Source organism: Callospermophilus lateralis, chromosome 5, assembly GCF_048772815.1.
Source record: "Callospermophilus lateralis isolate mCalLat2 chromosome 5, mCalLat2.hap1, whole genome shotgun sequence".
In the NCBI taxonomy this organism is placed as follows: Eukaryota; Metazoa; Chordata; class Mammalia; order Rodentia; family Sciuridae; genus Callospermophilus; species Callospermophilus lateralis.
In genome coordinates this window covers 28,257,893-28,284,274 of record NC_135309.1, presented here as the reverse complement: position 1 = coordinate 28,284,274, position 26,382 = coordinate 28,257,893, and the positions used below count along the sequence as shown (strand labels likewise).

Genomic DNA, 26,382 nt, shown 5'->3' with positions numbered 1-26,382 from the left:
AACCCTTTTCTTAGGCCTAGGGCCATCACTCAGCCCTATGGGAAGCCTGTGGCTGCAAAATGTATCCTTCCCCTCTGCCCTTGTCCTACCTGCCCCCTATTACACCCCAACCATGCTGGGTTTTTTCTCAGAGGGCTAACCCTGAACTTAGAACAGAGTCACTGACTCTTCTTAGGGATAGCAGGTTTAACCTTCAATATGCTGAAGTGATTTGTTTTCCAAGATTCTTCTCAAACAGATGTGTGCATGGGCCCCGCTTTCATCCAGCCCCTGGTGGAACAGCCTGCCTATCTTTCCAGCCTCACTTTTTCTCGTTTTCTCTCTTTTCTATGGCTTTGCTACAGCCATTACTTGTATTTTGGTTCTTGGAACACGGCTTCCCCTCTCATTTTACATAAGTTTCTTCCTGACCCAGGCCCTTTTCACTTGGTATATTCCTTTCAGCAGATGTTCATGTGACTGTGCTGCCCACACCTTGTTTTGGTTTCACCTCAAATGTCACGTCTTTCCCCAATGCAGCCTGATGGGGCTAAAGTGCATCGAGTGCCCCAATCCCCCATCCCCACCTCACCCCACCCCAACCCCACCAGATGCCTTCTGTCATGGCAGTTTCCATCTGGGCTGGTGTTGCCCCTCAGGAGACATTTCCAGTTGTCACAACCAGAAGGTGTGACTGGCTGACTGGCATCTAAATGGGTAGCTAAGGGATGATGGTCATCATCTCACAACATACAGGACACACCTGCAACAAAGTTTTCTGACCCCAAATGCCATCAAGAAGCCAGTCTCTATCACAATTTCTTTCTTTTGCCTTAGCACTAATGATTAATAGGAATGGTGGATTTTATGTTTCTTCCCTGCTCAATCTCAACTTCATAAGAACTGGAGTTCCAGAATGGTCTCTGTTATCTCTCCAGAACAGCACCTGGTGCCAGATTTTGACACTTTGGTCATGTCCCAGCAAGGTGAAGATTCCTGGCCCAACCTAAAAGATGAGTCTGAGAAAATGACAAGCCAGTTTTCAAAAAGAGCAAACAAATCTCCTTTATTAACGAATGCACATGCAGCCACGAGGAGTCCCCTGCTTTCATGTGCTCACAGAATCACCCCATCTTTACAGCTATCAGTGAATGAACGGTTATGCTATTTCTTAAAGATGTGCAAATGTTCCTAAATTTGAATACTCAGTCTTAATCATAGCCACATCCTCTTCCTTCAGGACAGATTATAGGTAATGGAACCTCAATTGTATCTTGAAGGATAAAAACAAAATTCAAGATGATCTATAAGGTTGATATATTTACAGAAAAAAGTCATAATAATGAAATTTCTCCCCTTTCTTCTTTGTTACCATCCTCCATCCCAGTTATTGACAATTTTTTCTGTAGTATAAGGTAATAATTAAACTATTCAACATTAACTGTTTCAAAAAGAAACACTGTTTTTTAAACAGATATCATAGAACAAGAGATTTATGAATGTAAGATATTATAATTACCAAGCATGCATGCTAGCCCTGCAATTACTACAAAATCTTCTAGGAGAAAATTATGCATTCTTTAGTGTTTTTGCCTTTTCAAAGACTTCTCCCCCCACCCCTTTTTGCTACTGGGGATTGAACCTAGGGGCAGTTAACCCACTGAGCCATATTCCCAACCCTTTTTTTATATTTTATTAGAAACAGGGTCTCACTGAGTTGCTTAAGTACTCGATAAATTGCTGAGGCTAGCTTTGAACTCAAGGTCCTCCTGCCTCAGCCTCCCAAGATGCTGGGATTACAGGCATGCACAACCACACCCAGCTTCAAAGATTTCTTACAAGTAACATTACATTAGAATTACCACTAAACACCAAGTTAGGTATGGAGAAGATTATACCTAATAGGTGAAAAAGCTGAGCATAAAGAACAAGTTATCCTAATGTCATCTAGTGTCAGTGATAAAAAGATTAAAAATCAAGTCTTATTCTTAATCCTGTGTACTGATGGGCTTCCAATCACTTCCCATGTAATTTGTTTCACACAATTCTACTAGATACTGAGCTTGTGTGTTCAAACAAGTTTTGTAAATGCAAGATTAAACAGTACACTAGATTCCCAGATCTTTTAGCGTGGATAATAAATCTCCAGGAACAATGTGGAGTCTAGAGCAGACATCATAAACTCAAAGTCCCAGCTAAGGGACCCCTGGACCACTTAAGCATGCAGCCCAGACTGGAGGCCCTGGGTTCCACCCCCAGCATGTGCAAACAAAGCAAAATAAACAAAACCAAAAGAGTACTGTCTACTTGACAAGCTTTCCCATTGATACTATAAATCTAGATTTTGATTTCAAAGCCACAAATTAATGCATGTTGCCTCAGATTAAAAAAAAAAAGAATCTGAGGCAAGAAAGAAAAGAAAACACTCTAGTTGGAACATAATACATTTTTAGACTTTACCAGGCTGACTCCATCTGGCAAACCCAGAATAGAATGTATGCAGATCTCATTTGCCCACAGAACCCTCACTCAGAAGACCTCGTGATTTCCTAGAACTCTGCAGAACAGTGTGAAAATGTGGTCTTTGACAGCACGCTCCCAGACCACTATGGCATGAGTCGCTCTGAACCCCAGCCATGATTTCAGGGTTCACTCAAATTGAAATTGAAATTAATACCCAACCCTATTAAATGTTCACGTGGAAATATTTTTTTCTGACAATACCAGCCCTTGCACATTTACATTTCTAAATAATCACATGAGTGACTCAAGACTGAAGATTCCTTACAATACACCTCTCTTTAACTCTTGGCAAAACCAAAGTGTCTTGGAATTACCAAAACAAGAAAGAAAAAGAAAAAGAAAAAAGGTCTTGGAATTAATTAGAGAGGAAAAAGACCCTTCAACTTTCAGCTTTCTGAAATAACTTTAAATATGAAAGTTGTCTGGAAATCATTTAGAAATATTAGAAGACACTAATGATAATTTTAAGCATTATTAGACTTGCAATAAAGAAGGCAGACAGTCCTTTTTCCTACTCCCTCATTTTTCCCCTTCATTTCTGACCCTCCTCATTCTGAAAATTAGTTCAGAGAGCCTGTTGGTTGTCTACAAAAATGCCTAGCATCAGCTGGGAGCAGTGGCACAGGCCTATAATCCCAGTGACTGAGGAGGCTGAGGCAGGAGGATCACAAGTTCAAAACCAGCCCCAACAACTTAGACAGGTCCTGAGAAATTCAGCAAGACCCTGTCTCAAAGTAAAAAAATAAAATAAAATAAAAATAGCTAGGGGTGTGGCTCAGTGACAAAGCACCCCAGGGTTCAATCTGAGTATCAGAAATAAAGGAAGGAAGGAAGGAAGGAAGGAAACAAAGAAGAGAGGGAGGGAGGGAAAAAATTTGCCTAGCACCATGGCACAAGTGCAAGTAGAAGTAGCATAAATGTACGGAACCCCAAGGTAAATGGTTTTCTTCCCCTGGAGTCTACTTGGTCCTCACTTCCTACTGCAGGTCTTTGTGGCTAAAATATCCATCCTGATCCACAGATCAGTCCATTCATTCATCACATTTCCAGAGCCAGGAGAAAACATATATTTCTAAGGTACTGAAATCACACCCATTTCTATGTCCCCATGGGGGAAATAAAAACCTGCAGTCCCTTATGAATTGAACTTAGGAAACATAAGAAAGGTAACATTTTTGGTTACAATATAACAATAAGAGGTAATCATGAAAGGCTTCCAAAGGAAGTCTTCAGTTGAATTTTTTTTTTTTTTTTTGATTCTTAAAAACTGTTCCTCTTTTTTTTTCCTGACAGTTTTGGACAAATTTCCCTTCCTGTATCACTAATCAATTTTTTAATGGATACAAGAATGATGGGGGGGGGGTCTAAAGAAAATACAGAATTCTAAATTGTTCATGGGTGAAAGAATGTTCTACAATGCCTGGAAAAACTGAGCTAGTTTTAGTATAAAAATTAGAATGCTGTTAATGAGTTTGTACAGAGCTTTGAGCTAGAGAGTCACTCTATCTGATGTGGCTGACTTGTTGGAATGCCAGGTGAAATGATGGAGAAAGTGATCCTGGAGTTTAAAAGGAGGCAGACATGGTGATATCCGGTCACTACCTTCTGCAGTCATGGACTTAAAACCCCAAGAGTGCCCCTGGGTCTTATTCCATGACATAAAGATTATCCTCAATGATGTACACGTTGTCTTCTGCTCGGGCTCGCGCATTTGCTTCACTTTGCAGGACTCCAATTTGAGGACCAGTCAATGAAGCCATGCTGCAGAAAGTGTTGAAGAATAACACGAGTAAGGAAAAAGAAGGTCACTTTTAAGGAAGGAGCCGCACTTGTATTTATGATCCAGCAAGATTGGATATTTGAGAATCTAAGAGCCCCTGTTCACACAAACTATAAAACGAATTGTACCTTCTGGAAATGAGAAAGTGTTGCCCTGAAGATTAAGTTACAGGAGAGTATATAAACAACCTAAGAACTATTTAAAAATATATATATATACAGGTGTCCTTCAGGGTATCATATAATAGAATACAATAATGGGAAAGGTAAAAAGACAGATATCTGAGACGGAACTGAGTTACTAAATAAAGATGCATAATTTTTTAATGTGGCTAAGAACTGGTTGACTGGTGTGTTTACAACTGTGGATTGTGACCTTCTGTAAAAGGCTATTTAACTGCTTAGTGATCTATACCCTGGAAGATATAGAAAAGTCTTGGATGTAATGGAATAGTACTGTTTTACTAATGTGTACCAGATCATGGTGTCAGAAAACCTTATTGTGATTGATGATCAAATTTCAAAATCAGGGGTTGATTGCTTTTATCACGCATATGCTCACACACACACCAAGTGCACAAAAGGGCAGACAATGGAGAGGAAGGCTGTAATTTTTTGGAGAGAACTGCTGGTGTTCCGTGTGCCTGCCTTTCACATGAGTGCCAGGAGATGCTTTAGTATGACTACTTGGAGAGTCTACTCTATACCTTCTGCTATGTGGGGTACCCACAGTGGATGGATGTTTGAGTCTCATAGGAATCAAGGAGGTACAAACCAGGGAAGAAACAGATTTAACACCCGATAGGGGTTTGATGTGGCTGGTATTTTGTAATCTGTATACAGTGATAGTTTCTACTACTGAAAATGTGGAACCTAAGTCTTCATTCATCCCCAGATGAAGAACAAGCCCCCACTGGTATATTTAAAGCAACATGAGAAGGTGTGGGGTATAGCTCAGTGGTAGAGGGCTCACCTAGCATGTGCAAGACCCTGGGTTTCATCCCCAACACTGCAAAAAAATTAAATTTATTTTAAAAAAATGAGATAAAACCTCTCTATGGTCCTTAAAATGGCTTAGTTACAGATCTATGAAAACATTTTAGGTGTCAATAAGCTCAAATGAGTCAGTGTGATAGAAACACCAAAAAGAAAATGTCATGAGGAAATCTCACATTAAAATGTGTTACTTTTTTTATATTTTACATTTTATATAATGTTTTTTCTTTATGATTTAATGCAAAAAGTGAACCTCTTAAAAAAAGATAACTGTAGAATATTCTTAAGAATAGAAAACAAATAGCTAAAATGATACAATGTTCCATGACTTTTCACCAATAAGAAGCATTTCCTTTTCCTTTTTTGAAGCAGTTGGTGAAAACTATTTATGAGCCTGGGTCCCCGAGATTGAGTCCTTTATGTACTGTGTAGTGTGACCTTGGATGTCCCTCCATATTTCTGAACCTGTTTTTCTAATCTGTAAAATGAGGCTAATAATACTGCCTACCTCATAGGTTTATGGCGGTGAAGGGCATGATCAAAATAATAAAAGCCAGCGTGTCCTGGGCAATCACAATGTGCTGGACCCTGTCCAAGGCACGGTCTAGGGATTGCCATGTCATTAACTCAGACACGGGTGAGTCTGCGTAAGCCTCCGATGAAGGAGAACTAGGAATAATGGAGGGCAGCCCAAGAGGCATAGATACTGAGTCAAAGAATGTCCTTGCTCAGAGCCATGCTGAAGGGAATGAAGCAGGCTAGTTGGCTTCACTGGGGGCAGGGGACTGCCCGCCACAGATGTACTAGAGGGGATCTAAGCTTTAACTGGGCAGCAGGCAGGACAGACAGAAAGATCTTCACAAATAGAGTAAATTCCAGTGCCCTCAGGGGTAAAGGAGTGGAGCAGGCTGCATGTGGGGGGAGCTGTGGTCAGAGCCTTTGCCCATCCTGCCCCTTCAGTCAGGAATTATCCTCCTCCAAATCATCTGCTCCCTTGGGCTCAATCAAAAGTTCATCTCCCTGCTCTGTTATCCTTGGTGTTTGTCTGCAGGCATGAAAAGGGCCTTGTTTATTTATTTTTTATTTTTCTCTGTTTTGTTCATCAACTTGTAATATAATAGGTGCTCAATCAATGCTCAATAAAATAAATGTTGAATAAAGGGTAAGAGTGAATCAGTACAACTCCTTCAATATACATCTCTGTCAAGCAATTCATTTCTTTTCACTTAAGAGCGTAGGATTGAGGTGCCCTTCTGCACAGGTTCTGCCACAACTGTACGGAAATACAGAAAGCCAAAAATGTCACTGCAAGGTATGGGTAACGACAAAGGTGCTCACTAAACTAGAATTTCAGGATCCAAGTAGTTGAATGGGTAGTTTAGGACAAGAATGGAGAGGAATTTCTCTTTATTCTTCACTCCGGTAGGGACATCAAAAGATCTCTACCCCAAACCTTTCAAGCTTACCTTAGTGGCTGCATCTTCTTTCTGAAGAAGAAATACTCTAAATAGGGGAGGAAGATGGGTGGAACATTTTAGTAACAGAGTCCATGATATCTTCTTCCAATCAAGTCTATTGTTTTGTTGTGACTTGAGCCCTTCCCCCATGACTTCAGCAATTCCTTCCTGTGTCCCCACTGGAGATTACAGGACCCAGGCACACTCTTTACTGCTCGGTGTCTCATTTTCAGTAATGTCTGGGATGTTCACCCATATATCCTGACTTGCTATAATGGAATTACTAAATTATCTTTCATTTTAAAGAATGAGCCAGGCATGATGGTGTGCACCTGGCTCAGGAGACTGAGTCAGAGGGACCACAAGTTCCAGGCCAGCCTCAGAAACTTAATGAGGTTCTCAGCAACTTAGCAAGACCCTCTATCAAAAAAAAAAAAAAAAAGAAATAAAAAAGGCTGGGGATGTAGTTCAGTGCTTAAGCACCTCTGGGTTCAGTCCTCAGTACCAAAAAAAAATTTTTTTTAATTTAAAAAACTGAAAAACCCCTTGACTTTTATAATAATCTACTAGAAAACAGGTATAAACTAGGTTTGTCCTAGGCTACCTAGGACATAAGATCCCATCCGAGAGGTCACCTCTTATCAGAGACTTTTATCAAATTTTATACTCCCAGTAATCCATCTCCTTAAGAGAGAATAAGTAACTGCTTTTGTTTAAGAGGGGAACATATTTAAGGTATTTTACCCAATTTCCAAATAATCATTTTGACTAACCAAGTTCTAAATTATCAGGTAGAAATTTCCTTAAATTTAACAAGTATAATCAGTTTTCAGTTTTCTGCCCAGACCCATGGAATAGATTGGTAATGAGTTCATGGATAATGTTGTATAAAATAGATGACTGAGATTCTTTCATGAGGGGCAGGTTACACTGAGAGAAACACAGCAAACACACACACACACACACACACACAAACACACACACACACACACACAACCCTCACAAAAGGGGCATGAAGCCATGAAGCCCTGGGTGGCTACTTCTTAAAGACCTTTGTTCTAATCCTATTTTGCAAATAGTTCCCCCTCCATTCTTCATGTACTAAATAAGTATTCTGGTATCATCAACAATATCACCCCAAGGGGTCAAAAAAAACATATTTTGAGGGGAGGAGAGAGGACACCGTGTGTGTTACAATGGCCCGTCACCTCCGAATCTCAAACCTATGCAGCACATTCTTCTTTCTATTTTGTTTTTTTCTTTCTTTCTTCTTTTTTGGTACTGGGGATTTAACCCAGGGATGCTTAACCACTTAGCAACATCCCCAGCCCTTTTTATTTACTTATTTTATTTTGAGATAGGGTCTCACTAAGTTGTGTCGGGCCTTGCTAGGTTGCTGAGGCTGGCCTCAAATTTTCAATCCTTCTGTTTCAGCCTCCCCAGCCATTGTGATTACAGGTGTACACCACCACATCTGGCAACTCTTATTTCTTAGTATTTAATTTATTTTATGGAGAGGATATTGAATTTTTCTCTTCAGGGAACCAATAATTTAGAAACAAAGTTAAGAAACAATGATATGAAGCAAAACTTCCACTAAAAAATCCATCAGATTTACAGAGATTTATGGCAAAAAAAAAGATCTTTTCTAAATAAATAGTAACAGCTGTGGACTTACCATATGCCAGAAATCATTCCCAGCACAACCATGAGGAAGAGGCACTACCATGTGTGTTTTACAGATGAGCATTTGGGGACTCAGGGAAGTCATGTGATTCCTATCACATGCCCCGTGGAGTCACTTAAGTACAGACAGTGTCTGTAGAACCCTTGCTCTAGTCATTGGGAATAACCTGGAAATGACTTACTTTTGATAATTATGACAATCAAAACAGCAAGCAACACCAAGGTGGAAATTGTGATTCCGACATAGAGTCCGCCATTGGTCATTGGGCTTTGTGCTGGGAAGACCTGCTAAGGAAACAGCAGCAGACTGAAAAAGTTTCCCTGAGAATGATGAATAGAAGGCCGTTGTTTGCATATGTTGCCCCCGCCCCATTCATTGGCACCAGACACTACTTCTAGAAATTGAGAACAAGACCAAAGAATCTCAGTGAAATTCTGTGATGACCTGAAATTCAAAATGTGCTTTAGGACAACAGAAACCTTTGTCAACATTCAAACTATTTGCTTAAAGCAGGTTTATGTATGATGTATGCAAATTATGTATGTTTCAAAAGTCAATAGGCTATTTCCATAAATGCAGGGTCCTATGATATAAGAAAGAAAATAAACAGTTTTGTTCATATATAAGTTGACTTGATCTGATGTTATATGACGTGCTTGATTTTTGAATTTGATCTTTCACTGTAGTCTGTATTTTTTTTACATATAATTCAAGATTCTGTGTTATGATAAAGACTTGGAAAGTAGCCCTGCTCACAAACATGACCCTGAGTAACACTTTAGTAATCAGGTGGAATCAGGTAGGAATTGTAGAATTGTGTTTAAATCTCCTAGTGCAGATCATAAGGGGATGCTACATCCTGAAAGACCCCTGAAACATGCCAGGTATCATGTTAGGCATGATAGTTTATCTCTAATTCCAAGGAGAGTTCATTGGATAGTGAAAGTGAAGGATCAGAGAAACAGATCAAGTGTTTTCCCATATAAGAGGTTAACCTCTGAAGTAGAATCCCTACTCTTCTACTTAGTTGCTGTGGACAAGGTATTTAGCCTCTCTGAACCTCTGTTTGCATATTTAGTAGAGTTTATAGTAAGTTCACAGCTGTTACTATCTACTTACAAAAGATCTCTCTTTTTTTGCCATAAATCTCTGTAAGTCTCATGGAGCTTACATTTTAGTGGAATTTTTGCTTTTTGCATATTTAATAGGGTTCTTGGGTAAAGGTGCTATTAGGAGGAAAGTAACTGGGTCATCATGGCTTAGAAGGGACCTAGAAAATATATGGGAGGGAAAGAATATGCTGTGATGAGGAGGAAAAGGGATAGGCAGTTGGAGAATGGAGGTCAAGGAAGCAGGCTTTGCTTTTGTTTTTTGATTATATGACATAAATATTGCATGTTTGTTTTAGAATACTCAGCTAAGCATAAAAAAGAAAACTAAACTCAACCAATATCTAATATCGAGAAACAAGTACTATTATCAGTTTGCTTTATGGATTCTTTTCAAGTTTTGTCTCTCCAGGGTCTTTTCTGAACAGGAACAATTACTAAATTACATATATAACTATATATATAAAAGTTATCTTATACAGCACAGGCACTGATCAGTCTGATGAATATAGATAGAATCTGTATGTTTTGGCTAGATATCTAGATCTTGACATGTTTACTCAAAACACAAAAAAATGCACATTTTTGCTACTGTTGATCTTGAACATGCTTCTAAATTGCTTCTACTTGCTGCTATATATACCTGTTCTGCACATAACTAAGGCCACTCATCATTCAGTGTTTTGTTTTTTAACAATAGCTATAAGTCTGATCATTTAGCAACACAATAAAAATTCATATAATGATAGTTCTGATATCTCTCCAATACCTACAGATTCTATCTACCTTCAACAGACCAATCAGGGCCTGGTGGTATAAGATAATTTCTAAAATATCACTTGTATGTAGTCTTTTTTTGGGGGGGGGGCAGGGCATACTGGGGATTGAACTCAGGGACACTCAACCACTGAGCCACATCCCCAGCTCTATTTTGTATTTTATTTAGAGACAGGGTCTCACTGAGTTTTAGCACCTTGCTTTTTGCTGAGGCTGGCTTTGAACTTGCAATCCTGCCTAGGCCTTCCAAGCTGCTATGTAGTCTTATTGTCACTAAGGTATACAGCATGAGATCATTTGGTTCCACAATAAACAATTCCACCCTGCCAGAGTTTTGGGAAGTTCTCTTTCAATGACTGTGTGTGTCCTTTCTCACAATTCACTATCAGAAGGACTGTTCTCTGCCCTCAGACTCTTTATTTGTTGCCTCTGAACTACTTGCACATACTAAAACAAAGGCTGTTTCAGGAGGCAAAAGAAAAGACCTGATTGATAAGTTTGTCTAACTTCTTTGGAAAGTCAAAAATCCCTGATAAGTATCATGAGACTAGGGTTCCTCTGATTTTTCTTGTGCTCACTGCAGAAAAAGTATGGGAATACCCTACAGAATCAAAATTAAGACCTTAATACCTTAAATAAGTCATCATATGAGAAGGGATATGTGCAGAAAAAAATTCACAGGGGCCTAAGAATTTCCACATAGAATGGTCCCTGTGTGGGAAAAGGACATTAGTGGGTCTGTCCTTGGGCAGGACTCTTGCTTACTTTGTATTTCTGTTTGGGAGGGCCTCTGCTCCATTCCATTCCAAATAAAACCCTTCATGGTATGTTAACATGCTTTCCTTGAATTAGTTCATTGCTTTTTGTCCTAATTTTTGACCACAGCTAAGTTTGAGTGGTGTGTGTATGTGTGCATGCATATGCGTTATTTAGTAAAATATCACCTAACAAACTGACACACCTCAATAAACTATTCAACTTAAAGCATCCTATTTAAGATTCCAATTCTTTTCTTCCTTCTCTCCAACTTTTTTTAAGGAGAGAAAAATCAACCTATGGCTACTCTTACAGTACTAGTCTTTAGATGCAAGTTTGCTTCCAGGAAGACAGACAAGTGAGCCTGACTAATAAAACAGGGAGGAATATGCTTACAGTCTCATTGTTTTGCCAAAGGCCATCTGAAGACTGTGTCATGGTGCTGTTCCCATCTGTTTAACAAGAAGGAAAAATTAATTAGAATTACAAAAATATTGGATTTTCAATGAAGAAACTATATATATTCGCACTGCCTTCTGGCAATGAATGGAAAGTTGAATAATTATGCCACCAAATGCTGCTGGCCTCCCAAGAGTCCGGCCAAGCTATTAACATTTTAAAACCTTATCCTATGAGGTCATGGTTCCTCACCTTTCTATCAAGGGCTCTTTGACAATGGAATCCTCTTTTAAAAATTTTGTTGTTGTTGTTGTAGATGGACACAATACCTTTATTTTATTTTTATTTATGTGGTGTTGAGGATCAAACCCAGTGCCCCACACATGCAAGGCAAACACTCTACCACTGAGCCATAACCCCAGCCCTGGACTCCTATTTTATGGGGAGAAATATATGAACACAAAGTTTTACAATTTCATAGGAATCAGAAAAGTTCATTCATGCAACCAGACTAGATCACACTTGAAGGTAATCAATATTTTCATGCTGCTAAGAAACTGCAGATGAGCACCCAGAGGCAACCTGTGCAACTTAGGCTAGAACAGCCCTATTCAGAATGCACTTTAGAGGCTGGGGTGGTAGCTCAGCGGTAGTGTGCTTGCCTCACACGTGTGAAGTACTGGGTTAGACCCCAGCACCACATAAAAACAAATAAATGAAATAAAGGTATTGTGTTCATCTACAACTAAAAAAATATATCATGATGTGTAAAACAAGATGCATGCAATTCTCAAGTTATATGCCAATGTATTTAGATGTTGGTCCAGAAGCACTTTAGAAAATATTTGCTATTATCAGCTGCAAGACCAATGCACAATCTACTATTTAAGGGATGGGATTTTGTATAAGATATATTGACCCTGATGTTTTGAACATTCAAATTTTCCAAGTGTTTTTGGAACATTTAGTTTATAAGAGAATAAATCATTTTGTCCTTTGTTGGCATCTATAGGTCAAATACAGAAGTGTTTCTCCTGAGTATCTACCATATACTAAGCACTTCACATCCTAACCAGTTCTTTAGTCCTATTCTATGGGTGCTGTAACAGATGGACTGGTGAAACATGCTTTCAGCTTTAGCAAATGACATGAGCCTCTGCTTAGTGAGCACCCCACACGTTGCACTCTCACCAAAGGCAAACACTGAGGTCTATGCAATTCCCTAAGAATACACATCCCCAGCAGGAATAAAATCAGATGAATCCTTCCCCTCCACCAAATATTTACATTACTATGTTTACACAGAATCAAAGGCAATATCTAGTTTAGACAGATCTAGAGTCTAGGCTCTGTGATTTATTATCACCTTCAGAATAGACCTGGGTGAAGTAGTAAAAATATCATGAAACTTGAATTAGATAAAAGTGTTTATTCAATGCTTACAATGTTCATTAGCAATGTGACCTTGATAATCAGAGCCCTTTGCAAACACACATAGGCACATATACATGTATACATATGCATGTGTGTGTAAATCTATATAGAAATATATACACAAATATACAGATGTTTCTAGCCAGCATCCATTTAAACTATAAGCTATTAAAAGTATATATTTAATTTGGTATAATTAAATTAGATGATGCATGTAAAGTACTTAACACTATGTTAGAAAATATCCGTTTTAACATCATCATCATCATCACCATTGTTGTAGGACAGTGGAGCAGAGGGTGGAGGTGAGTCCATGCAAAGCCCCCACATCCTTTGCTGTTGTCATCCAGTGAGGAATGGCCGTGGGCATGCAGCTAGTAACTGGTGACTGAACTGGGAACTGTGTGTCTCCAAAGCAAAACTATAAGTCTCCCTATTCTGCTTTGAAACAATTCAATGAGATAATGCGTAAGCTTCCTGGCACACATCTTTTGAAGGTGGGTGGCTGGCCATATGACAACCTAAATCCCTTCCAGACCTAACATTCTTTGCTTCTGTGGAGGTTTAATCGGCTGAGGGTTGACATGGACACAGTGAGGACTTGGCAGTCACACAAATCCTGGGGACACAGCTGTTCAGGTGTCTGTTTCATTCTGGAAGACTCTACCTTGACCAGGTTTTGGTGACATGATATTTTAGAGAATGAGTCCCCATTCCTACCTTTTTCCTCCTCACATACTCAAAGATGGGGTGCAGCTGCTCCCACTGCTGTTACCTTGTGTTTCTATCTATTTTCATTTTGTTTTTGTGCCTGGAAATAGTTTCCACTAAGGACTCCACTTTCCAAACCAAATGTCACCATTATCTAATCCCTACTGAATGTGTCCCTGTGTGAATTTCACGGCAGGTCCATTTTAAATTAACCAGTTTCCAGGAATACTTGGCAAAAGGGAGGCCATAAGGGGGTGAGGCCCCACAGATTGCAACCACTGAGTAGAGTGAGTCACACACACATGGAGTCCTGCAAAGCTTGACCTTGTTTGGTTACAGCACAGGTACAAGGACACGTAAGCCAGCTCTGAATCACAAAGAGGTTCTGCATGCCATGTGCTCTACACTTGAGCACTGTGGGTAACAAAGTGCATTAGCTGAGAAATATGACAGGCTTCTGTGTCACCTTTCCTCATCAAGAAAAGACAGATTAACTCCATATTTTAAAGAGTGGAGATTTTATGGGGCCTGACCAGGCTCTGGGCAATAAGGCAGAATGTTCAGAGGGAGAAGCAGGATCTCAACGTGACATACATCCTTGGTGCTGTTTTGGTCCATTTGGGCTGCCATAACAAAATGCCCCAGGCACATTAGTTGACAAAAGAAATTTACAGGTCACAGTTTTAAAGGCCAGGAAGTGCAGGATGAAGTTCATCACTTCCTCAGAGACAGTGCCTTTTGTGAGTTCCCAAGTGAAGAAAGGGCAAATTAGCACCCTCAGGCTTCTTGATAAAGGAACGGATCTCATTCATGAGGGCAGGGCCCTAGTCACTTCCCAGATGCCCCACCTCTAAATGCTATTGCTTTGAGGATTAGATATCCATATTTAAATTTGTGGGGGGACATAAACATGTAGACTGCAGCACCACCTCTGAATGCCCATGTAAATACAAGATTGCCAAGGTAGCTAGGATCCCCCAGGTTGTACTTAGGAGGAAACTCGGAGGAAACAACATGGATGGACATTTTGGTATTTGGATTTAATTGTTTTTAAGGCCCTGACCCAAGAGATCAAGACCAGTAATGAGATTGGAGTCAAAACTGGTTGATTTGACTTAGGAAAATTGAGTCATATGTATGTAGATATTTCCAAATCATACGTGTTGCCTGTACTGGTCTTATGGATTCAGGATGTCCCCAGTAATAGTAGTAGCTGCCATTATATCTATCACTTAACCCCTGTGCAACCATGTCCCAGGCCCTTCATCTCATTTAATCTTCCTAAGGATTCTATAAGATCAGCAGCATTACATCCATTCACATGTAATAAAACAGATTCAGAGAGAGTGGCCCTCCTCAGCCCTCATGTCAGAACTGTCTTACTCCAGAGTGAGTGCTCTCCCTGTCAATGGTTATCAAGGTTCGAATACTCCCAGGGTTTCAGGAAGAGAAGGTACTTACCTGTTGGGCAATAGTAGAGTGGTAAGCTGGCAGAGGATGTCCTTGTTTCCTGCAGGGTCTTAGTCTGGGTCTCTGCAGCCTGAGTTGTAGTAGGTAAAGTAGCTACTAGAACAAAAACAACAGAAGAACCATGTTCCATTTGTGGAGGGAAATTTGCACCCCGAACAAAAGTAAAAAACAAAACAAAACTGAAATTATAAATTACCACCAACTTCCCACAGTTCCCTCACCTAGCTTTCCTCAGGAAAAATGGCTCCCACCTACCCACTTCCAGCCATTCTAACTCCTCTTAGAGATTTACTCAAAGATGGCCTTCAGGCTTTGTATTGCTATCTAGTCACTTTATTATAATGACAAGAACATGACCCAGAGCCAGGGCTATAGCTCAGTGGTAGATTGCTTGCCTAGCACATGTGAGGCACTGGGTTTGATCCTCAGCACCTCATAAAAATAAACAAATAAAGGTATTGTGTCCACCTATAACTAAAAACAAGACAAAAACTATTTAAAAAATCATCTAAATAAAATTCTAGATAGTTTTAACAAGAGACAGAATTATTTCCCTTTCTATTCTTCTAGTCATTTATACTTCCTTTAAATAAAGAGTCTACAACAGCACATCTTACACAGTATACCCAGTTAAGTTTCATTTTTTAATATGAGTGACATTTCACTTTCAGGGAACAGGGCCTGGGAATTTCCACTAACTTGCCCAAGTCTCTTCACTATGGTGTCACTCTGGATTTCTTGACCCTATTTAAGTACCAGATTGTCCACACATTTTTCTGGACAGATGCACATATTGACTAACAAGTACAAAATTTAATTTACTGAGGTCTCTTCAAGATGACAAGGTTGCAAAATATCTTGGCCTAGCTAATGATTTGCAACCCTAAAAGCAGAGTTTCAGATAGACCCTGATCCCCTCTCCTTCTGCACTTGCATTCTAACCATTCCTTTGTTAAGAGTGATTTCCTGTGTTATCTGACTCATCTTCCATTTCTCGTCAGAACTTTATTGAACCCAAGGTGTTGTGAATGCTATGCAAGCATCTATCATTCATGTTTCACCAGAAAGCTGATACTGGGAACTCTCTAAATCAAAGCTATTTCCTTTTCCTTTTCTGAAATCTTTCCTTTCTTCCCTATTAAACAGCTCACCTGATATGCAGGCTTGGTCACCTAGCTCTTTATAAGATGTTTATGTGACTCCCTTAGAACACCACAGAATCTTGGAGCCAATTAGTGGTAGTGGCTGACCAAGAATTCCTGACCCAGGGCTTTCCTAACTGCTGCTCAGTGGTCTTCTGCATTGGCTTCCCCAATGCAGTCTTGAAAATTTTATGTTTCAACATTCCCTTTCTCGTGTTCTGACCTGTTTTCTTGTTTGTTTCTAATGCCCAAACCTCTAAGAGCATTTGGTTCTTTAGGGACTAAATTAACCAGAACAGCACAAGAGAATCAGATGGCCATTCTTAACCCAATTTAATTCTGTGCAAGAAATCTCCTGAGTTTAATTTTTTCCTCCAAGTTTGGGTCTTTGTAGCAGTTTTCATTTCTCTTTCAACCTTATTTTCAGTTCTTCCATGAATATTTTAGGCAACTAGCTTATACACAGATGTAAAACAAAGTGTCCCTGCGTAAAAGATTAGCTAGGGTGCTCACCTCTCTCCTGGACTGTGAAGATCAACTTTGAACCCAACCTCTTTAGGAAACTATCATGATAAGATTAAGACTCTACTAATACCATACCCCAGGGGGTTCATGGAGCTTTAAATGAAGCCAGTAACTTTTCCATGTTTTCCAAACCAAGTCCACAAATCCACCCACCTTAGCAAGCACAAACTATGTGTTACAAGTTAAATCAATATTGAGAAAGTCCAAGAGATTCTCCAGTGTGTTCAATTGCCTGCAAAAAAACCTACTTTTCTTACAAATTTTTATGGCTCAAAAATGCCAGTTATAATCTAATGTCCTCTCTTCCAAACTCAGCTCATAGTCCAATCCTATAGATCCCTCTTGGTTAGATACGTAGTTTAATGGGAGTCCTGGGAAATCAAGATGTTCCATCAGATTTCTCTCACTAAGAGGCTGTGACACTTAGGTTACTCCTCAGAATCCAGAGTCACCTTAAGGGGTCAAAGTGCTTCAGGGGGCTTTGAGAATCTCTTCTAAAGGTTATCTTTTTAATCCTGGAAATAGAAGACTTGAGCTTAAATGTGTCTGTGGAACATGTTTCCCTCTCCTGTAAATCATTTTCTACTTTGTATTCAATCTAAACTTATCTGTGTTGAATTTGAAGTATGGACAATGTGACATGAATTGAGAGCATGGACAGGTATATTTGACATCCCTGAGGTCCTTAAATATAATGCTCACTTATTAAATAAGTAGCACTTTTGTAATTTCCACGCTGTATCAATAAATTAAAGGGTTCTTGAAGCAAAGCAGTGTAAGACACTGACTGCCCCCCCCAAAAAAAGGTAGCTTTATAAAGCCATTATCATTTAGAATGTCAAAACAAGAAAATTCACTCAAACATAAAGCTCAGTGTTCCTGATAGAAGGCACCATCCGCTGTTAAAAGTACCGGCCCCAAATTCAAATGAACAGAGATTGAGCCCTAACTCAACTACTTTCTATCTTTATGATTTTCAACCATGAACATTTTGGTGGGGGAGTTACTGGGAATTTAACTCAGGAGTGAGACACATCCCCAGCCTTATTTTGTATTTTATTTAGAGATAGGGTCTCACTGAATTGCTTAGCACCTCGCTTTTTTCTGAGGCTGGCCTTGAACTCTGGATCCTCCTGCCTCAGTCTCCAGAGCCACCGGGATTACAGACCTGCACCACCACACTCCGCTCAACCATGAACTTTTTGATTCTGTGTCTCAGTTCCCATAACTATAAGACAGGGTTGAATCACACCTATAATAGATATAACCTTCCTGAGAAATGAATGACAGAACATTGCAAAGCATGCAGCACAGTACCTGGCAAACAGGAAACAGAAAACATCAACTTGGTTGAAATATAATTCTCAGCTGCAGGACCCAACTTCAGAATGGACGAAATGAGTTCTGAATCCAAAGAGTGTAACTCTTGGCCTCTGGAATTCCCCATGTTTTCATCGTAAATGGATACCCAGCTGAACCAGATCCACACCATCCCCATTGGGTAGGTTGGATCAGTGCTCCAAATAATTTTTTGGCTAATAATGAATCATTTTAGAATTTTATAAAAAGCAATGACTGCCCTCACTCTTCAAATGCTTATACATACCCAACATAAATGCTTAAACATACCCAACATTCAAGTAACTTGAGAAGAGGGTAGGATCACAGACCAAAGGAAGCCCATGTTGGGAGCCCAGTTAAGAACCCTCACCCTCGATTATACTTCTGTCTTGACACATTGCAGAGTATGGCCTGCAGCCTCTCATTAGAATGCCTAGGGTTCCAAACCTCATCTGTTTTACCTGGTTTGTGGTTCTGTGTGTGTGCTGGCGTTGAAGAAGCAGAGGTATAGACCCTAGGTGTCATAGGAACACTTGTGTCTCTGGCTGGAGTTAGAAATCAACATGAAAACAATGATTAATTGAACAGTAGGAAAGCAAGCACCCCATTCAAAAACTGTCCCCTTGCACACAAATGGGAGATGGTCTCTAGGCAGAATTCTCTGTCCTGAGTGCTTGTTCTTTGCCATAAGCCAAAAGGAAGCAGCAGCATTGAAAAGATTGGGGAGGTAAGGACAGATATTTCACATTTACAATGAAGCAATTTTTAAAAGATCAGTCATGCATATCATTCATTATGCATCCTTATAAACGACTCTGTGAGACAGGGAAGGTGTCTAGAGCCTGTACCAGTTGGGACACACGACTAAACCAGTCAGGGACACTCCAGGGGGAACATGGGCTGACATAAAATAATCACATAAAGACAGAGAAATACCTTTTCCTTTGGGTTCTGTGATGGCTCCTCTGACCCAGCTCCCACAAAGGAGGCAAGGCAGGGAAGAAAGAGAGCGAGGAGCACGTGCTAAACCCTTTTATTGGGGAGAAGTCATTCAAATGAGGCAAGGGGTCAGGGTTAAGGCTAGCTTCGTGATGCCTTGCTATCAGCAGGTTGACTGACATCTCGGAAGGCCACACCCATCTCATGTGCTGTGTGGGGATCATAGGCAGAGCAACAGAAAGATGCTTAACATTCCTTGTCCAAAGAGAGGGGCAACGTTGGCTCAGTCCACCCCGTGCACTCAGTGCTTATAGTTCACACACAGTCCATGGCTGGCTTGCCACAACTACATTCTCATCGCTCAAGTCTAAGGGGCACTCAGTGCCTATGTGGCAGCTCCTGGTATGTACATTCCTTGCCCTCTTGGTGATAAGTGACTTAAACAGTAATTCTCAAGCCCACTGCGTTTACCAAATAGTGGTCCATTCTGTCCATCCTGAGCGTAGATGCCCCAAGGGCTTGCATTTTAACTCAGGCCTAAATCACATTCATCTGCTATGCTAAAACACCTGCCATGACTTGTAGAAAGGAATTGTATATCTGGTTACAAGGTGAACCAGACCTTCTAAGGTTGCTTCCCATCTAAGAGATATGGGTTGAGTATCCCTTATCCAAAATGTTTGAGAAGTATTTCAGAGTTTAGATTTTTTTTAAATTTCAGAATATTTGCATATGCATAATTAGATATTTTAGGAATGAGACACAAATCTACATATAAAAGCATTTATGTTGCAGATACATTTTATACATATTGCCTGAAGGTAAGTTTCCATAATGCTTTCATTAATGCTGTTTCATACTGCAGAATTTTCCACTTGTAGGTAGTACCATGACTATGTTAAAACTTTCAGATTTTGGCATTTTGGATTAGGGATGCTCAACCCATTATTTAGAAATTGAATTCAGCAAACTTTTCCTATAAGGGGTCAGATAGTAAATGTTTGGGGTTTGGGAACCTAAAATATATGGTTTCAGTAGCAACTACTCAACCCTATCAATTTGCAAGCCACCACTGACAATGTATAAATGAATGTGTGTGACTGTTCCAATAAAACTTTATTTATAACCAGAATGGCAATATGTAAATCAATGGTTGTACAACTGATGTGATTCTGCAATCTGTATATGGGGTAAAAATGGGAGCTCATATCCCACTTGAATCAAAGTGTGAAATATGATATATCAAGAACTATGTAATGTTTTGAACAACCTACAATAAAAATTAATTAAAAAAAAACAAAAACAAAAAAAAAAACTTTATTTATAAAAACAGTTGGTGGGACAATTATATAATCTGGTTTGGCCCTGGAGCTATAGATTGCTGATTTAACCTAAAGCAGAGCTGTAGGCTTGAACACCTCCACTTTCCATCCCTTCACAGTTTAAAATCTAATCTTTGAGGGAAAAAAAGAATACATGCAAAAAGCAGATCAAAGGATGGGGAGGAGAAACTCTAATCAACTCATGAACTTTTCTTGCTTAGGGTATATTCCTCAGTAAAAAACTGGGAAACTACAAGGGTAGAAAGAGCTGGTGAGAAGCCCTTGGAGAGTTAAAGAGGAAGCTTAGAATTTTAAAAGCACAAAAACACTTAAGCTAAGAATTGGCTATTAGAGATTGTCACTTTGGCTCAGTTATGGACTCATGTTCTGACTGAACCAAACATTATTGTAAACGTCTACCTATTAAAGAATTTCTAAACACTATAAAAGCCTCCTGCTAATTTTATTCTATGCTGTTTTGTGTTTTTTTTTTAAATTCAGCCAGGCTGATAATTTCACAACCTCAAGAAGGTTGCAATCATAACCCTATTATTTCTTCTCCGCAAGCTGCCTCTCCACATCTTCCTACAGCACACTGTATCACCAACTTCTTTTGGCTTCCTTAAATTGCCTCCCAGGCATAGTTTCTCCAGAGTCAGCTATTTATTCCAATAGAATTGACCTCATCTTGCTTGTCTCTATAAGACAAACAAACCAAGTCCCAAAGCTGAGGGATTGCAAAATAAAGTTCCCCTTAATTTAAAACAAAGGCAGGGCAGGGAGGGCTTTGAGGCTGTAGATCAGTGACAGAGCGCTTGTCTAGCATGTGCAGGGACCTGGGTTCCATCTCATATGCCTCAATAAATAAAATAAAATGAGAGCAAGAGAGACAGTTTATTGAGGCCACAGGTATTAGATTCGAGTGTCAAAATAAGACCTTAGTAGAAGGAGATTCATTAGGAAACAACACCAGAAACCAGGAAATCCTCAAGAATCTACTCCTTTCATTAAATAGTGAGAAAAGAAGAAAACTATAATTTTCCCAGATTTTTTAATTTCATGAACTTCTTATGAGCAACTGGTTAATAGGCATTGGGTGGCAAAAGCTTTCATATAAGGTCATTTTAATTTTTAAAGGGGGGTTTTGTGATATGATATGATATCCAAGGTAGGGCAAGAAAAGTGTTAGAATTATATGCCTAAACAATATTTATATGTGTGTATATACATATGTTTTCCATACATATAAATGTCATATATAAATAATTTATATTTAAAGTATTATAGCAATTTATATATAGCTATTTATATATATTATATAAATAATTTTATATCTATAAAAATTTATATATATGTAAATGTTCAACAAGATTGAGTTGACAGCTGTTAAAACCAGATGTTGTATGTCTACATAGCAGTACCTTTCATTACTCATTTTTGAGCTTTGAAATCCTTGGTGATTTTAAAATGTGAAGAATGAACATTTTAACATTCTTCTAAGACAATATTTCAGGGGAAAAAAAGGGACAGTTTTTAAAGCTGAATAGATTCAGCTTGATAAAACTATTCATTATGTTTCACTATGGAAGAATAATGCGAGCAAGCGTGTCTGAAGGAGGCTTTAGGGGGTTGTTTGCTCATTCTAGCCTTTGGCCTTGAATCAAGGTTGGTTGAAGGACTTCATCTACACAAATAAGTTATTCTGTTTCTCAAGAGCAAGTATTTGTCAGCAAACAGGATTATATGAACCTTCTATTTCCCTATTATAGGAAAACAGAAATTATTACCCAACAAAAAACTCAGTTAACTTCCAGGAAAAGATCAAAGGAAACAAAACAAGCTTACCTGGTTTAATCTCCAAGGATAAGGTGAGTTTCATATCATTAAACCACCCACTATGCTCAATTCGACAACAATACAGGCCACTATCAGTCTTAGCTGCATTCTCTATGGTCAAAGACACATTCCCTTGCAAAAGGTTCCCCTCCAGCTTGTAACGCCTGTGTTTCTGGAAGGTGACTTGCGATCCATCAGTCCAGATGAGTTCATTTGAGCATTTAGATGCAGGACATGCCCCTCGGCCCCAGCACATGGATGTGACTCCACTGGCCACTGAGTAGCTACAGGGAATAGTGACCAGCTGACCCACCACTCCACTCACTTGAGTATAAGAAACCACAGCATCTGGAACACAGGGAGCAGAAACTGAGAATGAGGCCTTGATATTTTCCTAAAATATTTTTTTCACTTTTTAATTTATTTATTCTCATTTTTCTTTTTACAGTTTGCTTTGTAGGCATGGCTTTATAGATTGATTTTGAAATTTTATACTATAAACAGTTTTTAGCATATTCTTCAAATAAATGTTTTGTTTAATGCATATATTTGTAGACAATACAATTTATTTGCACTAGATGATTTTCAAGCTCTTTCTCATTGTTACCATTGTAAGTAACGTGACAAAATCTTTCTACTTTTACTGTATTTAAGTTCCCTGGGGGCATAAATTTCTAAGAGAGAAATGACCAGGATAAAGGGAAGGAATATTTTCATCTTTTGGTGAAGATGGCCAAATTGCTTTCAAAAGGTTTTAACCAAATGATACTCAAGTATTGCATGTATGTATTTTACCCTGTGTTCACCAGGTACCTTCATATTATTGATTTTTAAATAGGCAATGTAAACTTGTGACTTTTAAAAATGAAAATAACACCAAGGATATTGAAGCCTAGAGAAAAGTCTCCTTCCCACTCCAGTGCCTCAGTTCTTTCTTCCAAATTCACTTGTATCCATTGAAATACATTTTTTTTAAAAAAAGAATTAATTCTATTGCACTTAAATTTTAATTTTTTAATTTTTTAATTTTCATGGCCTTTGAAAACTGTTATTGCAGATGAAATCACCTCCTCACTACTCCACTTCTCCTACACAAAAGCAGGACTGATGTTTGTTTGAAACATTGTTGGCTTGAGGGCTGAAGTCTAATAGACTCTTCAGAAATTGATTTTTGGAAAATGGGGTTACAATACTTCCAGGTGCTACTGAGTTTCACATGAGTGTTAGGATCAATCCAAAAGCCTTTTAAGCAGGGATCTTGTCATCAGTTGATGACAGCCCAGCAACTAAGCAAGGCTTACTAACACAAGGCAGCCACAGAATTGGAAAATATTTAAATGAGAACTAATTTGAGATTTACTAACTAACAGGCAGGACCAGGCTGTGAGTAGGAAATTTTCTGAGAGAAAAAAAAAAAGATCATTATTATATAAAATAAGGATATATTTCTCACTGAATTTTTTTTAGTTGTTGATGAACCTTTAGTTTTTTATGTATTCATATGCCATGCTGAGAATAAAACCCAGTGTCTCACACATACTAGGCAAGCAGTCTACCACTGAGCTACAACCCAGCCCTGAAACTCTCTTGGTTTTGCCTAATGATTTTTGCAAATATAGCACATGATGTCATAATTAGTTTATAGAAGTATATAATTTTTAAAAAAGAACTTTCTCCCATAATCCCACCCTCCAGGATTAGTCTTTAAATTTTAGGAAATATTTATTCAAAACTTTCGCCCTGTGTACAGAAAGCTTTGAATTAAAATATTTTATTTGTTTTTCTTTTAATTTGTTTATGGTATGGGGAATAGAACTTGCAGTGCTTTCCCACTGAGCTATATCCTCAGTCTTCTTTATGTTTTTATTTTGAGACAGGAGCTAGCCATGTTGGTCCCTACATTGCTGAAGCTGGCCTTGAATGTGTGTCCTCCTGCCTCAGTCTCCCAACTCAATGGGATTACAGGCATGAGCCACAGGCAAGTATTTATTTTTAAATGAAATAAGTGAACATTGTTTAAAAACTCCAAAAGACAAAAAAGGAAGTAATGACAAGCTAACTCTCCCTTCTACCCCATCCCCACCTCCTCTGCCCAGCCCCCCCACACCCCAGGGTAATTACTATTTCTTACACACATTTGGCTATGCATATACATCTACCGCCCCTCTTTTTGTTCAAGCACAAATGGCAGCATGTGAAATATGGTTCTGCATCTTGTCCTGCTCACTTAGCAATCGATTTTGTAATTGATAGCCGTTAAGCAATTTCTCTGGAGTAAGTTTTCATCCTGGTTCTGCTCATCAGATAACCCATAACCATCTAAGAAACTGCAAAGAACAACTATCTTCCTTCACCATACCAAGTACCCACCCAACCCCCCAGCCCACCTGCTCACTTACCTGTTAGAAGCAGTATGAGGCTTAACACAACAACTTCAGGGTGCATTATGATGTTCTGATGGAAAATGAGAAAACAGACTGGTTGACTGTGGCCCCCACCAAATAGGATCGGAACAGGTCTTACTCTCAGAATGCAACTTCTCCTTTTGCCCTGACTGTGAACCACGTGAGCCTCCTCTGCTAGAGATGAGAGAAGGCCACATGTAATGGCTTCAGGGCTCCCTCAGCTCCCAAGAGGGCTCTGCTCCTATTCCTAATGGATAGAGAAAGTTGTCCTCCAAAACAATCTCTTATCTCCTAGTTCTTTCCCCCACATACAGCCTCAGTCTAACTCCTGGTCCTGACACAGGACATGAGGCAGCAAAAAAAAAGCAACACTGAAAGCAGAGATCAAGTGTGACTCAATGGCATAACTTGAGCAAAGACCAGCCTTCCAATGGCAGAAATGGCCTTGTCCTCTAGTGGACACAGGACTGTTCCTAATCAGTGGTCACTGAAGGGTGGTCCACTAGCACGATGAAATCAACAAGAATGTGAAGTACTGGGCCTAACCATTCCTGGAACCCAACATTATGACTCAGGCTACATCTTACTAAGCCATCCAGAGAAAACTTCAAGAAGTACTGGACTTGGATCTGAGCTGTGCCACTCACAAATCTGGGTTAAGCAAAGCTAACTGAACTCCAAACCTTGATTTTCTCACTTATAAAATAACACTAAAATTACTTACTCTGTCTCTCAGAAAGGAATGGGTAGATAAGCAAAAAGACCTGTGGTAGAACTTTGAAAACTAACCTAAACGGTGCACTAATAACATTAGCTAAAGCTTTTGTGAATCTGCTGTGGAGCAGACCCTGTGCCAAGCACCCACATACAAGCATTCAATCCTCACAAAGCCCCAAAGCAGCTGCTTTTAACCCCATCTGTGGAGGAGGAAGCTCAGGCTTGGGGTGGTTGATGTGCTTGGATTTCAGATTTCTGGCTTCTGACTTTGACTCTTAATCATTAAACCACAGAAACACAAGCAAGCCTGCCTAGTACTTGATTAACTCCTCTTCCGGGCTAAAGCTTCAGTAACTTCCTCCCAGGGAGGCAGGGGTGCTATACTTCCAGCCTCCTTGCAGCCCACAACTGGTTTCATGGAGACATGGAAGGACTTGGCATACTGAGGCCCTGGGTCCCTCACTGCCCAAGAGTGGGAAGCGCTGACTTTGCAGTCTCTCCTTGGGAGAGACCTGAAGCCTGATGCTAAAAACCAGTGGCTCAAAGACTCTATCTGTCCTGCAGGGTGTTTTCCATGATAGTGTTTAAAAGTTCATTTCTTCTATTCCTCCCATGCTCGCAACTCTAGATAGGGCAGAGGGGTGGAAGGGGAAGGGAGGGGGCAGGGGATTAGCAATGATGGTGGAATGTGAAGGACATCATTATCCAAAGTACATGTATGAAGACATAAGTTGGTGTGAACATACTTTATATACAGAGATACGAAAAATTGTGCTCTATATGTGTAATAAGAATTGTAATACATTCTGTCATGTATTTAAAAAATAAAATCAATTAAATATTTTTAAAAATAAAAATAAAAAAAAGTTGTTGGCAGCCAAATATTAAAATAAACAAAAGTTCATTTCTTCATTCAAAACTAAGATTTCAACATTCAGAGTCCACATCAGACTCAGTTTTTTTACTTTTTTTTTTTAAAAAAAATAAATAAATCAGATGGCCACATAAGAGCTATGCTACTCTCTGCCCTTAGAGTCCTCCGGCTTGTCTCAGCCCCACATTGCAGGATGTCTCATGG

General features: G+C 39.3%; 1 protein-coding gene across 1 annotated transcript; it reads right to left on the bottom strand.

Moving 5' to 3' along the window:
* Nucleotides 1-1,086: 1,086 nt before the first annotated feature.
* Havcr1 (hepatitis A virus cellular receptor 1) lies at nt 1,087-24,693 on the bottom strand. The gene is made up of 8 exons (XM_077109377.1): nt 24,582-24,693; nt 22,192-22,530; nt 18,547-18,630; nt 15,069-15,173; nt 11,460-11,515; nt 8,603-8,708; nt 6,744-6,780; nt 1,087-4,263 (listed from the first exon to the last, which is right to left on the bottom strand). The coding sequence occupies exons 1-8, from the start codon at nt 24,625-24,627 to the stop codon at nt 4,149-4,151; spliced, it is 888 nt and encodes a 295-aa protein (XP_076965492.1). The 5' UTR covers nt 24,628-24,693; the 3' UTR covers nt 1,087-4,148.
* Between the last annotated feature and the right edge of the window lie 1,689 nt (nt 24,694-26,382).